At 40.7% G+C, this 12,695-nt stretch overlaps 1 protein-coding gene across 3 annotated transcripts in view; it reads right to left on the reverse strand.

Moving 5' to 3' along the window:
- Positions 1 to 8,784: 8,784 nt before the first annotated feature.
- The window catches only part of LOC138807888 (long-chain-fatty-acid--CoA ligase 6), a 61,886-nt gene continuing 57,975 nt past the window's right edge, over positions 8,785 to 12,695 (reverse strand). For all 3 annotated transcript variants that reach the window (XM_069993689.1, XM_069993688.1, XM_069993687.1), the window contains exon 21: positions 8,785 to 9,240. In XM_069993689.1, coding sequence (XP_069849790.1) covers positions 9,103 to 9,240 — 138 coding nt within the window. In that variant the 3' untranslated portion in view covers positions 8,785 to 9,102. The remainder of the gene's footprint in view (positions 9,241 to 12,695) is intronic.

The raw sequence follows: 12,695 nt of genomic DNA on the forward strand, positions 1-12,695 counted from the left end.
TAATGGAGTTTCTCAGCACAGAGGCAAACTGGGGATCAACCTCAATGCAGGAAGGCCAAAGGGGAACGAATGCAGTTTAAGGCAACAAGGAGTATATAGTTGAGAAGTCAACTTAATACCCGCTGCCTCCCCACTTCCTCCGAATCCGAGGGGTGGGCACTTCAGAGAGGAGCCAGGCCTTCCAAGATCCTGGGCTCCAAGAGATGCCTCAAGGAAAAGCAGGGTCCCTTAGCCTCTGCCCGGGAGTCATCTCCTAGACCTGTTTTCTAGGTAAAGGATGCTACAGGGGTTTCCTTTGTGTTGGGGTCAAATGGAGATAGCATAGGAATGATTTTCCACTCTGTTTGCCTCGGTTGAACTATCTGGCTACATCTGATCATGAAATAAGGATCTTGGATTTAACCGGTGCCATCTTGGCTACACGGTGGATGATAGGGAATTGGGTTTAACTGGTGCCATCTTGTCTTCATGGTAGAGGCAGGGAAGTTCCACCCTCAGGTGATAGGTGTGCTTGGATTCCCAGAGCCCAGGGGGTGGGGACTTGGCTGATAGATTACTGGACCTGTCAGTCCTGTGATTTGAACTGAGACTCTGGAGTTTTCCTGTGACCTTGCCCCCTGACCTTGACCTTATTTAGGCCCAGATGAGCTCAGGCGTCAGGACACCATGCGTCATGTCTTGTGTCTCCTGGTTCTTCTCTGGTCACCATGGTGTCTCATGCCAGCTGTCCATTGGAGGTGATCTGATTTGTTGGTATTTTCTGCTTTTTCTTTCCTCTCCTGTTCTTAGGGCACAGGTTTCTATCAGTGTTGAGTATTCAAGGGGTTACAGGTCTTTGAGACAGGAGTCTACCCGCAGTCACTGGCTCTCCAATAAAGACTCCCAATTTCACTTCTGAAAATGTCGCTTCTCTGTTTCCTCGAGACTGAGTTCCTGTACAATATTCATTTTAAACACATAACAGTAACCATCTTCTTCTAAAGGAAAAAAAATTAGCATTTCACACATTGAAAAGGACAGTCTTTAGAGATGAAATTACAGGAGCGTGCCAAGATTTTCCTGAGACTCCAGTATTACATGTGTATATAAGCGCCTACATATGCACAGTATTTCCATAGTAAAATGTACTTAATTTTTAAAAGCTTAAACTCAGCTCATGACAACAGACTTAATATATCATCAACCGTCAAAACATAACTTTGTAAAGGAGAAAAGGGTAGGCCTCCTTGCCGATACTTTGTCTATATCTATCTACACTGGTAGATATACCAGTGCTTTTGTCACAATCTAGCTGGTTAGGATATATATATATATATATATATATATATATATATATATATATATATATATATATATATATATATACATATTCTCTACTTAGCTAGAAATCCTGGTTAGACAAGAAGCCAATTGTTTAAGTTCTTGGTGGTGGATGTTTGCAAGCAACTGAAGTGAATGACACCAGTCAGCAGCAGGTGGCTATCTCTAGAGTCACAGCTCTTGTGCATCACATTTGAGAGGTCTTTGACAACTGTGGCAGAAGCCCCAAGGTTCCAGGGCTAGGATCCTGCCCAAAGCCAAAAGTGTTAAAGGTCTTAATCACCTAGGTTGGGACAATGGTGGGAGGTGGCTCTCCCACAGCTTACCCATGGTTGTTACTCATTTCCTCCTAAACTACTTCAGCCTCCTTTTTTACCTTGTTGGAGGCAAACCCAGTTTCTGCTGATGGGACAATCCAGGATAATTGCACCCACCAGGAGGCCAGAGTCTGCCTCAGAGATTTCTGCAATACAAAGGATCCTGGCCTAGCTGGGCTCTTCTTGCTGAAAGGCCTCTGGACACCCACTGCTTCTTTCCTTTTTTTGTCGTGTTATCAGCTTGGCCCACAGTACTAAAGGTGAGAACCAATAGTAGGCAAGACAGACAACTCAAGAGAGGTCTTTATTGGGCCTGCTGTTGCAGTGGAAGGGGGTGGTAAGAGAGCACACAGAAGGGTATCTCCAGCCATGTTAGGAGAGATGGGAGCAGTTTCCTCAGCTGCAAAACAAGGGGGCTAGAACATCTTTAATGATTTTTTTCTTAAATTTATTTTTATTTTTAGTTGGTCATGGGGCTTGAACTCTGGGCCCAAGGTGCTGTTGCTTAGCTTTTCAGCTCAAGCCTAGCACTCTACCACTTGAACCACAGTGCCATTTCTGCCTTTTTCTGCTTATGTGGTGCTGAGGAATCAAACCCAGGGCCTCAAGCATGTGAGACAAGCACTCTACCACTGAGCCACCTTCCCAGCCCTGAAGGATTTCTTTAAATGTGTTGTATATGTGTTGGTATTGGGACAAAATCAAGGCTTCACACTCTTACTTGGCTCTGGTGATCTAACAATTGAACTACAACTCCACTTGGAGCTTTTTGCTGGCCATTTGGAGAGAAGAGTCTCAGATTTCAGCCTACTGGGCTTATGGGTGTGAGTTATTAGTGCCTGGCTGAAGGACCCTTATGGCTAAAGAAAAAATATCAAAGTTTTCAAACCAGGTTTCAACCTTATGCAGTCATTCCCACAAATCTTCACTTGATGATACTTCAGTGGATCTAATTCAGTACAGTAGGGCAGAGTTTTAGAGAACAAGACGATTAAAGAGCAGGTCAGCTTTTAGTTTAATTTGTTTTTATTTTCGATGTTTCTTCCATTTCTGGGCCAAGTGCCTCTGGGATCCAGACCTTCCAAAAGTAAAAGTAAGTAATTTTCAGTTCTTGGTGGCAAGGGGAAGGGAAAGGACTAGAGTCACAAAAGGAAATCTATTTAAACTTCACCTAAAGCCAGTCTATAAAAGGAAATGTGGCCGGGTGCTGGTAGCTAATGAATGTAATCCTAGCTACTCAGGAGGCTGAGATCCGAGGATCATGGTTCAAAGCCAGTCCAGACAGAAAAGTCCATGAGACTCTTATTTCCAATAAACCACTAGAAAACTGGAAGTGGTGCTGTGGCTCAAGTGGTAGAGTACTAGCCTTGATCTAAAGAGCTGAGGGATAGCGCCTAAGCCCAGTTCAAGCCCCATGACTGGAAAGACAAAAAAAAGGAAATGTGTGTCCCATGAGGTTGATGTCACTCCTGCCCATCTCCCAAACTTTAGAGTGGTGAAAGCACCAGATATGAAGGATACATCAAATGTCTTCCACTTCCTTCACTGGACTAATCCCACACCCACACCCAGTACTCTAGTACCAGTGTCATAACTTAACACATTGTGCCTTAGAAAGGGCCAGAAGAGCTGCTGGTCCTTGTGTATGCAACTGGACAGACTGAACTTTATCTTGGAAACTGGAAAGTCATCAAAAGGAAATGACTTGCTTGGCTAAAATGTGCTGGTGAAATCTGAGGAAACTGAGGTAAGAACCTGAAGATAGTTTAACAAAGCACTGTAATTTCCAGACACAAGATGAAGGTAGCCAAGTGCCCATGGTCCTGTCCCATCTGCCTGAGAAGCTGAGATTGGGAGAATCATAAATTCTAGGCCAGCCTGGGTAGAAAAGTTTTCCAGACTCCATCTCAAAGGAAAAAGAAGGTAGGTGTTGCTGTGTGCTAGTCATCCTAGCTATAACAGGAAGCCTAAAATAGACAGATATGAGTCTAAGCACAGGCCTGGGGAGGAACTGAGATATTCTCTCAAAAAATAACTAGTGCACAATAGGACTAGAGGTATGGCTTCGTAGGGTGAGTGCCTGCCTAGCAATCATGAGGCTCTTAGTTCAAACCCAGTACTCACCTGCCTTTGCCCCACACTCCATGAGGGTGGCTCCAACAGCTGTGAGGAGAGAGGAGCAAATGATAGCAAGGATGTAAAGGGAGAATCTACAGACCTTAGAACATAGTAGACTATGCAATTATGAGAAAGTCTACCCTTTAGTTTGCATAGGATTAGAAGACATGGAATAGTTTTCAAAGGCCATCATGATGGAATATTTGAATAGTTATTTGTTCCTTTGTGTATGTGTCTATGTGTGTGTGTGTGTGTGTGTGTGTGTGCATTAGTCTTGGGACTTGAAGTCAAGGCCTAATCCTCTTACTTGGTGTTTTCCTCTTAAGGCTCTGCAATTTCAGCCATACCTCTACTTTCAGCTTTTTGCTGGTTAATTGGGGACTCTCATAGATTGGTTTGCTCAGACTGGCTCTGAATGTGATCCTCAGATCTCAAGTCTCCTGAGAAGCTAGGATTATAGACATGAGCCACCAGCACCCTGTTATTTGTTCTTTTGAAAGTATGAAAATGATCTAAATCCAGGACACATCTGGAGATGAAGAATTCCAGCAGAGGCCTATAAAAGGAGAGCCTTCCTGGGTACACCAGAAAATTTGGATTTATGGGGGAACATACAGAGAGTGACAACAATGTAGAGTTGAGCTGGTGATACAGCTCAATACTCTGCTACCAAACATACCACAATGGATGATTATCCAACATAGTTGTAGGATTATGTTGTATAAATAGGTAAAATAGCCATTATAAGCAACTTTGAGAAATAATCCTTTATTTTTTACAAAAGTCTTCATAAATGCATTTTATATTTTACATGCACGCTATTATAACAAAGCAAATGAAAATATAATTAACAGTTAAGATACATTTAGGCATATGTAAAAAGTAATGTTTTAATCCCCTCAATTTTTTAAAAATTGAAAGTAGAAGCAATTCTTCAAAAATAGCCAGTTTTTTCCTTCCATGCAATCACTGTGATGATTTAACAAGGAAACTTAATCAATCAAATGGATATTGAAATGCTGATGTTACTTCATGTAAACCCTTCTTGTTTGGGACCAGATTAAGAAAAGCTTGTATTCCAAGTATTTATCTATTGCCTCTGTATTAGAACCATTAAGAGTTCTCACGAAAGAGTATCTCATTTAGGGTCCTCTCTTGGATATGAATCCCATTCTTATTGTAGTTAAATGCAAATTCAGGCAGGCTATTGCAGCATACTTAAGAAAAAATTTAGACTAGCAGGATCCTTTGTACTTTCATTTAAATGCTTCCTTAAAATAAAAACTGGCAAGAAAATACAGTCAACAACTTATAGTTTACCGATTTTATACATGATTATTCATTTTTTCCTGAGATATTAAGCAAGTTTGTGAAGTAGCCTGTTTTCATGCAAAAATACATCTCTTCTCATTCTTTACATTCATTTTTGTAGTATTTTGTATCTTAAGGAATTATATCACATTTGTGCTGTGTACATTTGGAACATTGAGAACCATTCATTTCCTTCCCGTCCTCATCAAAATTAAAGATCACTGGTTCTTGGATGGGTTTTTACAATCAAATTAAGTGCTCATTTCAACTTGCTAAAACATTTCCTGATTTTAAAAAATCCCATTTGGAACTCCTGTTTTTTTTTTCCCCCCCTCTTCTCATGCTTGTAATTTTACCTAAATTTACAGTGGAAGTGATTTTTGTATGTGTGTGTGTGTGATTCAAAGTTTGGTTTATCCTGGGATTTCTGAGTTTCAGTTCTAACACATGGCTTAGGCCTGTATAATACACCTGGCTTGGAAGTGGCGCTGTAGCTCATGTGGTAGAGCCCTAGCCTTGAGCTGAAGAGCTGAGGGACAGCGCTCAAGCCCAGAGTTCAAGCCCCAGAACCAACAACAACAACAACAACAACAATAAAGTAATACACCTGGCTAGAGTAATTTCTCCCAACCAGAGGGAAATATCAGTACTATATGAAGGTATTGTCCATGGCAAAAGGAAAAAAAAACCCCAAAACAATATAGGTATATATCCTATTGTATATTGTACACAACAGGTTTTGTACGAGAATTAATAACCCTTCAGGTTAAAAGGCCAAACATTAAAAAATGTATTTATGCTTAAGAAACTGATTCCTTGTAATACATCAACACTTAAACAGGATTTCATTCCCAATGTGACCATGACTCTTACATACAAATCCTTTCATTATATTGGTTAAAGAGGAATAGACACCCTCTCCCCCACTCCAAAAAAAAAAAGCACAAAGGAACCTAAGACTAGGAAATCTGAAGCAACAGTATTTTCTCATTACTAATACATATTGTTTAAATTCTCCTTTATTACAAAATTATATGGAGTTAGAGGAATAAATTGGACATGCAATGCATTTAGGGCTTATCATTTAATTTCTCAGCACATTTGTTGGCTCCAAGGTGAAGCTTTCCATATAATTCTGGAAGTCCAGTGGAAATGTAAAGAATTCTCTGTCAGTACTGAAGATTAAATTCGAGGCTTTATGCTTATTAGTCAGGCATACTAGTGCTTCAGCTACATCTCTAGCCTTTTTTTTTTTTTTTTTTTTTTTTCTGGATAGTCTTTGAGATAGTCTTTTTTATTTTTGCCCAGGCCAGTCTGGACCATGATCTTCCTATTCCATGCTTTTATGCTGTTGCTGGGATGACAGGTACACCACTACACCCAGATTTTTCCTTTTTTTTCTTTTTTTTGTCAGTCGTTGGGCTTGAACTCTGGATCTGGGTGCTGTCCCTCAGCTCTTCACCTCAAGGCCAGTGCTCTACCACTTGAGCCACAGCGCCACTTCTGGATTTTTCTATTTATGTAGTGCTGTGGAATCAAACCCAGGGCCTCATGCATGCAAGGCAAGCACTCTACCACTGAGCCACCTTCCCAGCCCACAGCTTTTCTTTTGACCTGGGGTTGCATGATGTTTTCAGTCAGGTTGGTCTCAAAATGTGATTCTCCTCATCACTGCCCTGCAAGTAGCTAAGATGTCCAGGTGAGACAAAGTCTTTTTGAGTGACAAAAAGAAGAAACTTGAAGTTGTCCATAGTTACTCATTTCTAAGTGCTATATAAACAGAATCCAAATAAGTTTAAAATAATTTGTTTATATTGTTCAACATTCTTTTGGAAGCCAGGCACAGTGGTGCATACCAGAAATCACAACACTCAGGAGGCTGAGGCAGGCAGGAGGTTTGTGAACTGAAGGCCAGTCTTGGCCACATAGTGAGACCCTATCTCAAAACAAGGGTTGGGGATGTAGCTGAGTGATAGCATACCTGCTTAGCATGTGCAAGGCCCTGGATTTAATTCTCAGGACTTAAAAAAAAATCACCAGTCATCCTTCTAAAATTACAGCCACAGATGGACTGTAGGGAGGTGGGGGGAGCTTCCTTTACTTAGTTTTTTTTTTTTTAATAATTTTATTTTTTATTTATTGTGTTTATGTGGTGCCAAGGAATCGAACCCAGGGCCTCATGCATGCTAGGCAAGCACTCTACCACTAAGCCACATTCCTTGCCTTTACTTAGTTTTTTGAAATGTGAAGCTACTTGCCCTTCAAGTACTATGAATGACCCATTCCGGTATGCTGATGACTTTAATATAAATATCAAATGAAAAGCCAGAGCTATACAGATATAGCCTTGGACACTAAGTCAGAAAGACCTTTAACAATGTATATAGGGCCAAGTGTGCTCTGGGGTAGAGCATTTGCCTAACATGGGAAAGATCCTGTGTTCAATCTTCCAGCACCACAGAAAACAATTAATGCACACAGAATTAGCTCATTTACTGTCAATTTTGTAAGTTCAACAGTGGGTCTTCAGATACTATGCTCAAGGAATACGTTAAAAAAAAAAGAATAAATGCACCAAATGAAGTTGTGGTCCATTTTTTGCTGACTGATAATCACTGATAATAGCCCAAAGGATGGGGCAAATTTTAATGGACAGAATTCATTGAGAAACAGCTGGACCCAACTGTGTGTTCATGTGAATGGACACATGAATCACTTATGAATTGTTCATGTGCTCTCTCCTATCCCTACAGGAAAAAACAAACAAATAAACAAACACCAGTCTATGGATCATGCCTTCTTTGGATGCTTGGAACTGAATTGCTCTCCATGGAACCAGAGCTTTAGTTATATCAAATTCTTGGCACTCAGGTGTATGTGACCTTGGCACCTATAGTGCAAGAAATGAGTTTTTATTCTACAAATGGCATCAAGCCATTAGCAGGTATTTCTATACACTGGGATCTGTAAAGTTTTCTAGGGCATGGTAAGAAGGTTCTCCAAAGTGATGTCTTTGGAAATAACATCTACTCTTCCCCACAGGCTGTCTTGATAATCTTATTGAAAGAAAGTGAAATGGTTCAGAATGACAGCCATATTGTTTCTTCCATGTTCAGCATGGACATATTGAAAATGGAAGAGGGAAAGACATTGGCAAATAACATAGGTACGTTGATTGCTTCCCACCCTGAGAAATTACGGAGTTTCTCCCTCTGGGCCTTCACTAAGATCCATTCACTGTACAGTCCAAGGACATCACTTAAAATTCATTATAGTAATAAATCCATGAACATAATCATCCTATCCTTAAATAGTTTTACATTACATTTTTATAGGTAGTTCTTGAACATTTCAGTGCACATAATAAATGAGAAAACTTACTAAAAGATCTTTGTAAGTTGTTATAGAAATATAACATTTGCTTTTAAGAATATTTGAATTTAATGAATTCATTTTCCATGAATAAAAGGAAAAAATCAGAAGAAAAAATCCTACATCAGTAGGACTGTTATATTTAAGGAACCTGAAGCCATGTATGAAGCCATGTATAAAGCGAGTTATGTTTTGTTCTAGCATGATTTTGTATACCTAGTTTTCATTTTAACTCATTTAATTGTAATGTTGACATCAGTTATTGAATGAGGTAGTCCACAATTTGCCTATATTTTTCTCTATCTGGTTATTATTCCACAAATAATTAAGTACAATATATCAGTGATGGTTTTCTCCTTTATGTTTAATAGGAATTTGTGAACATCGAGAATATATTACTTTTAGTGGTACACAGTTCTTGATTTTTACATTGCCATTTGAGACCTTTTTAGCAGCGTGCTACAATATCATTTTAATAAAAAATAAAGTGTACTCAGTGATGATAGCGAAAATATTGTTAAAGACCTCTTGGGACAGAAAAGGCTCAGTCATAAAAATCAGGTGCTTATTCATTTTCAGCTGTATCATTTTGATTCATTACTTTCAAGGATTACTATAATATTGCTGCACAGTCCGTTATACTGAGAAGAACTTTCCTTGACCTTCACATGGGGATGGAATAAAGCTCTTCTATTTGTGTTTTGAAGTACTCTTTCAGTTCAGGTCTCTTAGCCTTTAGTGTTGGTGTCAGTAAGCCATTCTGAACTGAGAACATTTCACAATGGATGTAAATGGCTTTAACCTACAAAAAACCAAAATGCAGAAAACATCTTTTAACAGGAACAAAACACAGCATTCAATAGATACAAGGTAAGAGCATGTGTATTGTGTAAGAGAATGGGATACCAGAAGAACAAAGATTCCTATAGGAATAGATACACAGGTCATGTTAAATCCACATTATGTTAATAATACTTTAGCCCATTTGACATGCCTCAAGGCCATCCAAGTATTTCTCTTCCTACTTATTCAGTTAATAAGTCAATAAATGGAAACAAACTGTTCGTTAATATTCAGTGCCAAGCACTGAGATTACAAAAAGGAATCAGGAATAGACCTGTTTTCAGGAAGAGCACATCTGTATCCAGTACACAGAGAGACACTGGACAAGTATTAGCAAGCTGTATGAAGGACAAAGGGAATCAGTGGAGCTATTTGTGTGCCGAGGGAGAAGCAGTCGGAAAGACTTTCCAAACCAGGCAAGTGTTAAAAAACCAAAAACAAACAAAAAACCAAAAAATGAGTAGCAGCCAGGTGTCAGTGGCTCACATCTCAGGTGGCTGAGATCTAAGGATCATGGTTCAAAGACAGCCTGGGCAGGAAAGTCCATGAGACTCTTTATGTTCAATCAACCACCAAATAAAACCAGAAGTGGAGTTGTGGCTCAAGTGGTAGAGCGCTACCCTTGAGCAAAAGAAGCTCAGGGATAGTGCCCAGGCTCTGAGTTCAAGCTCCAGGACTGGCCCCCCCCCCAAAAAAAAAGTCAATGTGTCAATCAATGGTTGTTCAAAACCACTGATGTTAGTTAACAAGCTAGTATCCTGTCTGGTGAATAAAGATGACCAGGAATTCTTTGTTAGAAAAACTATCACATTCGCCGGGTGCTGGTGGCTCACGCCTGTAATCCTAGCTACTCAGGAGGCTGAGATCTGAGGATCGCGGTTCAAAGCCAGCCTGGGCAGGAGAGACCGTGAGACTCCTATCTCCAATAAACCACCAGAAAACCGGAGTTGGCGCTGTAGCTCAAATGGTAGAGCGCTCGCCTTGAGCTGAAGAGCTGAGGGACAGCGCCCAGGCCCAGAGTTCAAGCCCCACGACTGATAAAAAAAAAAAAAAAGAAAAACTATCACATTCACTTGATTTTTCTTTTTGAATACTTGATATAAAATAAGGAACCCTAAGACAGCTATATTTGCAACTTCAACAATTAAAAAGCTTCTAAGAAAAACAGTCTAATAAATTCTAGCATTTTACCCATATGTTTTATTTATTTATTTTGGGTCCGGTGGTGGGGCCTTGAACTCTGGGCTTGGGCGCTGTCCCTCAGCTCTTCAGCTCAAGGCTAGCACTCTACCACTTGAGCCACAGCGCCACTTCCGGATTTTTTTCTTTTTGCTTATGTGGTGCTGAGGAATTGAACCCAGGGACTCATGCATGCAAGGCAAGCGCTCTACCACTGAGCCACCTTCCCAGCCCTTTACCCATATTTATAATTAGAGAATGGAAACATTTTCAAAGGAGCTCAGAATTAATAAATCATATTCATTCGAAGACACAGACACTTGTCCAAATAGAGGGTTGGAAGATCGCTAGCCAATGAGCAAAAGCAGCAGGTCCTGAGTTCAAGTACTAGTCTCGAACCAAAAAACCCACAAAAAACCCAAAACTTGTTGAAATGAAGGGTTGACTGTTGCCTTAGCAACAGCACGTAAGGGAAGTAGGGGTGTGGGATTCTGTGCTAACTCTACAGCCAGTGTTCTAGCTGCCAAAGTTTCCACACATCTTGGGAGAATTGCTACTTGGATACCCAATCTAAATACCTGGAATTCCGAGGCTCTTGGCTAAAGCTGAGTCTGACAAAGCATTTCAAAATTAAGTTCTTATGAAAAAAATGTGAGGTACTTGGTCAGGAATAGGAATTACTTTTTTTTTTTTTTTTTGGTTGTGAGGCCTGAACTCTTGGCTTGTGTACTGTTCCTCAGCTCTTCAGCTCAAGGATAGCTTTGACCTACAGCACCACTTCTGGTTTTCTGAGTGGCTTATTGGAGATAAGAGCCTCCTGCCTGGGCTGGCATTGAACCATGATCCTCAGATCTCAGCCTACTGAGTAGCTAGGATTACAGGCCTGAGAACCACTGGTGCCCGGCTACTTCTGGCTTTTTCTGCATATGTGGTACTGAGGAATTGAACTGAGGGCTTCATGCATGCTAGGCAAGTGCTCTACCACTAAGCCACATTCCCAGCCCTACCCTGCCCTTTTTATATGGAATTAATAACAATTTTAGAAGGGTAATGCAAATGCTAGGATGCCATTTCTACAGTCCTTACAGCTTAGGTCTCAGCTCAGCTGGATTTCTAACAGCATGAGAACACTGTGATTAGGATAAGAGTCTATGTCCAGTCCCAAATCTGAAAGAACCTGATCTTGGGATGAAATAAACAAAAATATTTTGAACTTCTGTCAAACCTGCTCCCTGCAGCAAACTGAAAGCGCTCGAGTGTGTGTGTGTGTGTGTGGAGGGGGGGGGACAGGTGGGAAGGGGAGAGGAAAAGGATGTATAGGTCACATGACTGTCTTTCCCCACAGTCCTGAGAAGAGACTGTCTCATCAAATTCAGCCTTGTAGAAGGCCAGAACACAGCTCCCTTGAAAATCCTTTAGTGAGAAGATCAGAGTGACACGGCTGCTAGGCTGTCAGTCCATGCTGTAGTCTGACCTACAGCCTTGGGTCCATTTAAATTCTGCCCCAAAATATCCTGAATGGCTGACTTGAATGAATAAAAGTCGAAGCAGTAAATGGAAAAAAAAAATGAGTTGCTTAACACTGACCTCAACTGCAGGCCCCAAATCTCTATTTTTTCCCCTAGAAGTAAAGCAACAATAAAATGCATTTGTATGTTCTATAATTGTTTTCTCATACATAACCAGTGTCTAAATGTGAACCAGCAAAGAGCATGGGAATCCTTATTCTCTACTTTTTCCATTTACACCATGAAACTGGCTTTCTAATTTTGTGTGTGTGTGTGTGTGGGGGGGTGGGGGTGGGGCTTGAACTCGTCCTGAGTGCTGTCCCTCAGCTCTTCAGCTCAAGGCTAGCACTCTACCACTTGAGCTACATAGCGCCACTTTGAGTTTTCTGGTTGTTTATTGGAGATAGGAGTTTCATTGACTTTCCTGCCTGGGCTGGCTTTGAACAGCAATCCTCAGATCTCAGCCTCCTGAGGATTACAGCTGTGAGCCACCGGCGCCCAGCTTGGCTTTCTAATTTTTTTTTTTTTATTTTTAGTATTTAAGTATTTTTTTTTGGGGGGGTCAGTCGTGGGGCCTGAACTCTGGTCAGTCGTGGGGCCTGAAATCTGGGCTTGGGCATTGTCCCTGCGCTCTTCAGCTCAAGGCAAGTGCTCTACTGCTTGAGTCATAGCGCCACTTCCTGGCTTTCTAATTTTTAATGTTTTTTTTTTTTTTTTTTGCCACACC

Source organism: Dipodomys merriami, unplaced genomic scaffold (genome assembly GCF_024711535.1).
Source record: "Dipodomys merriami isolate MVZ:Mamm:240054 unplaced genomic scaffold, mDipMer1.0.p SCAF_44, whole genome shotgun sequence".
Classification (NCBI taxonomy): domain Eukaryota; kingdom Metazoa; phylum Chordata; class Mammalia; order Rodentia; family Heteromyidae; genus Dipodomys; species Dipodomys merriami.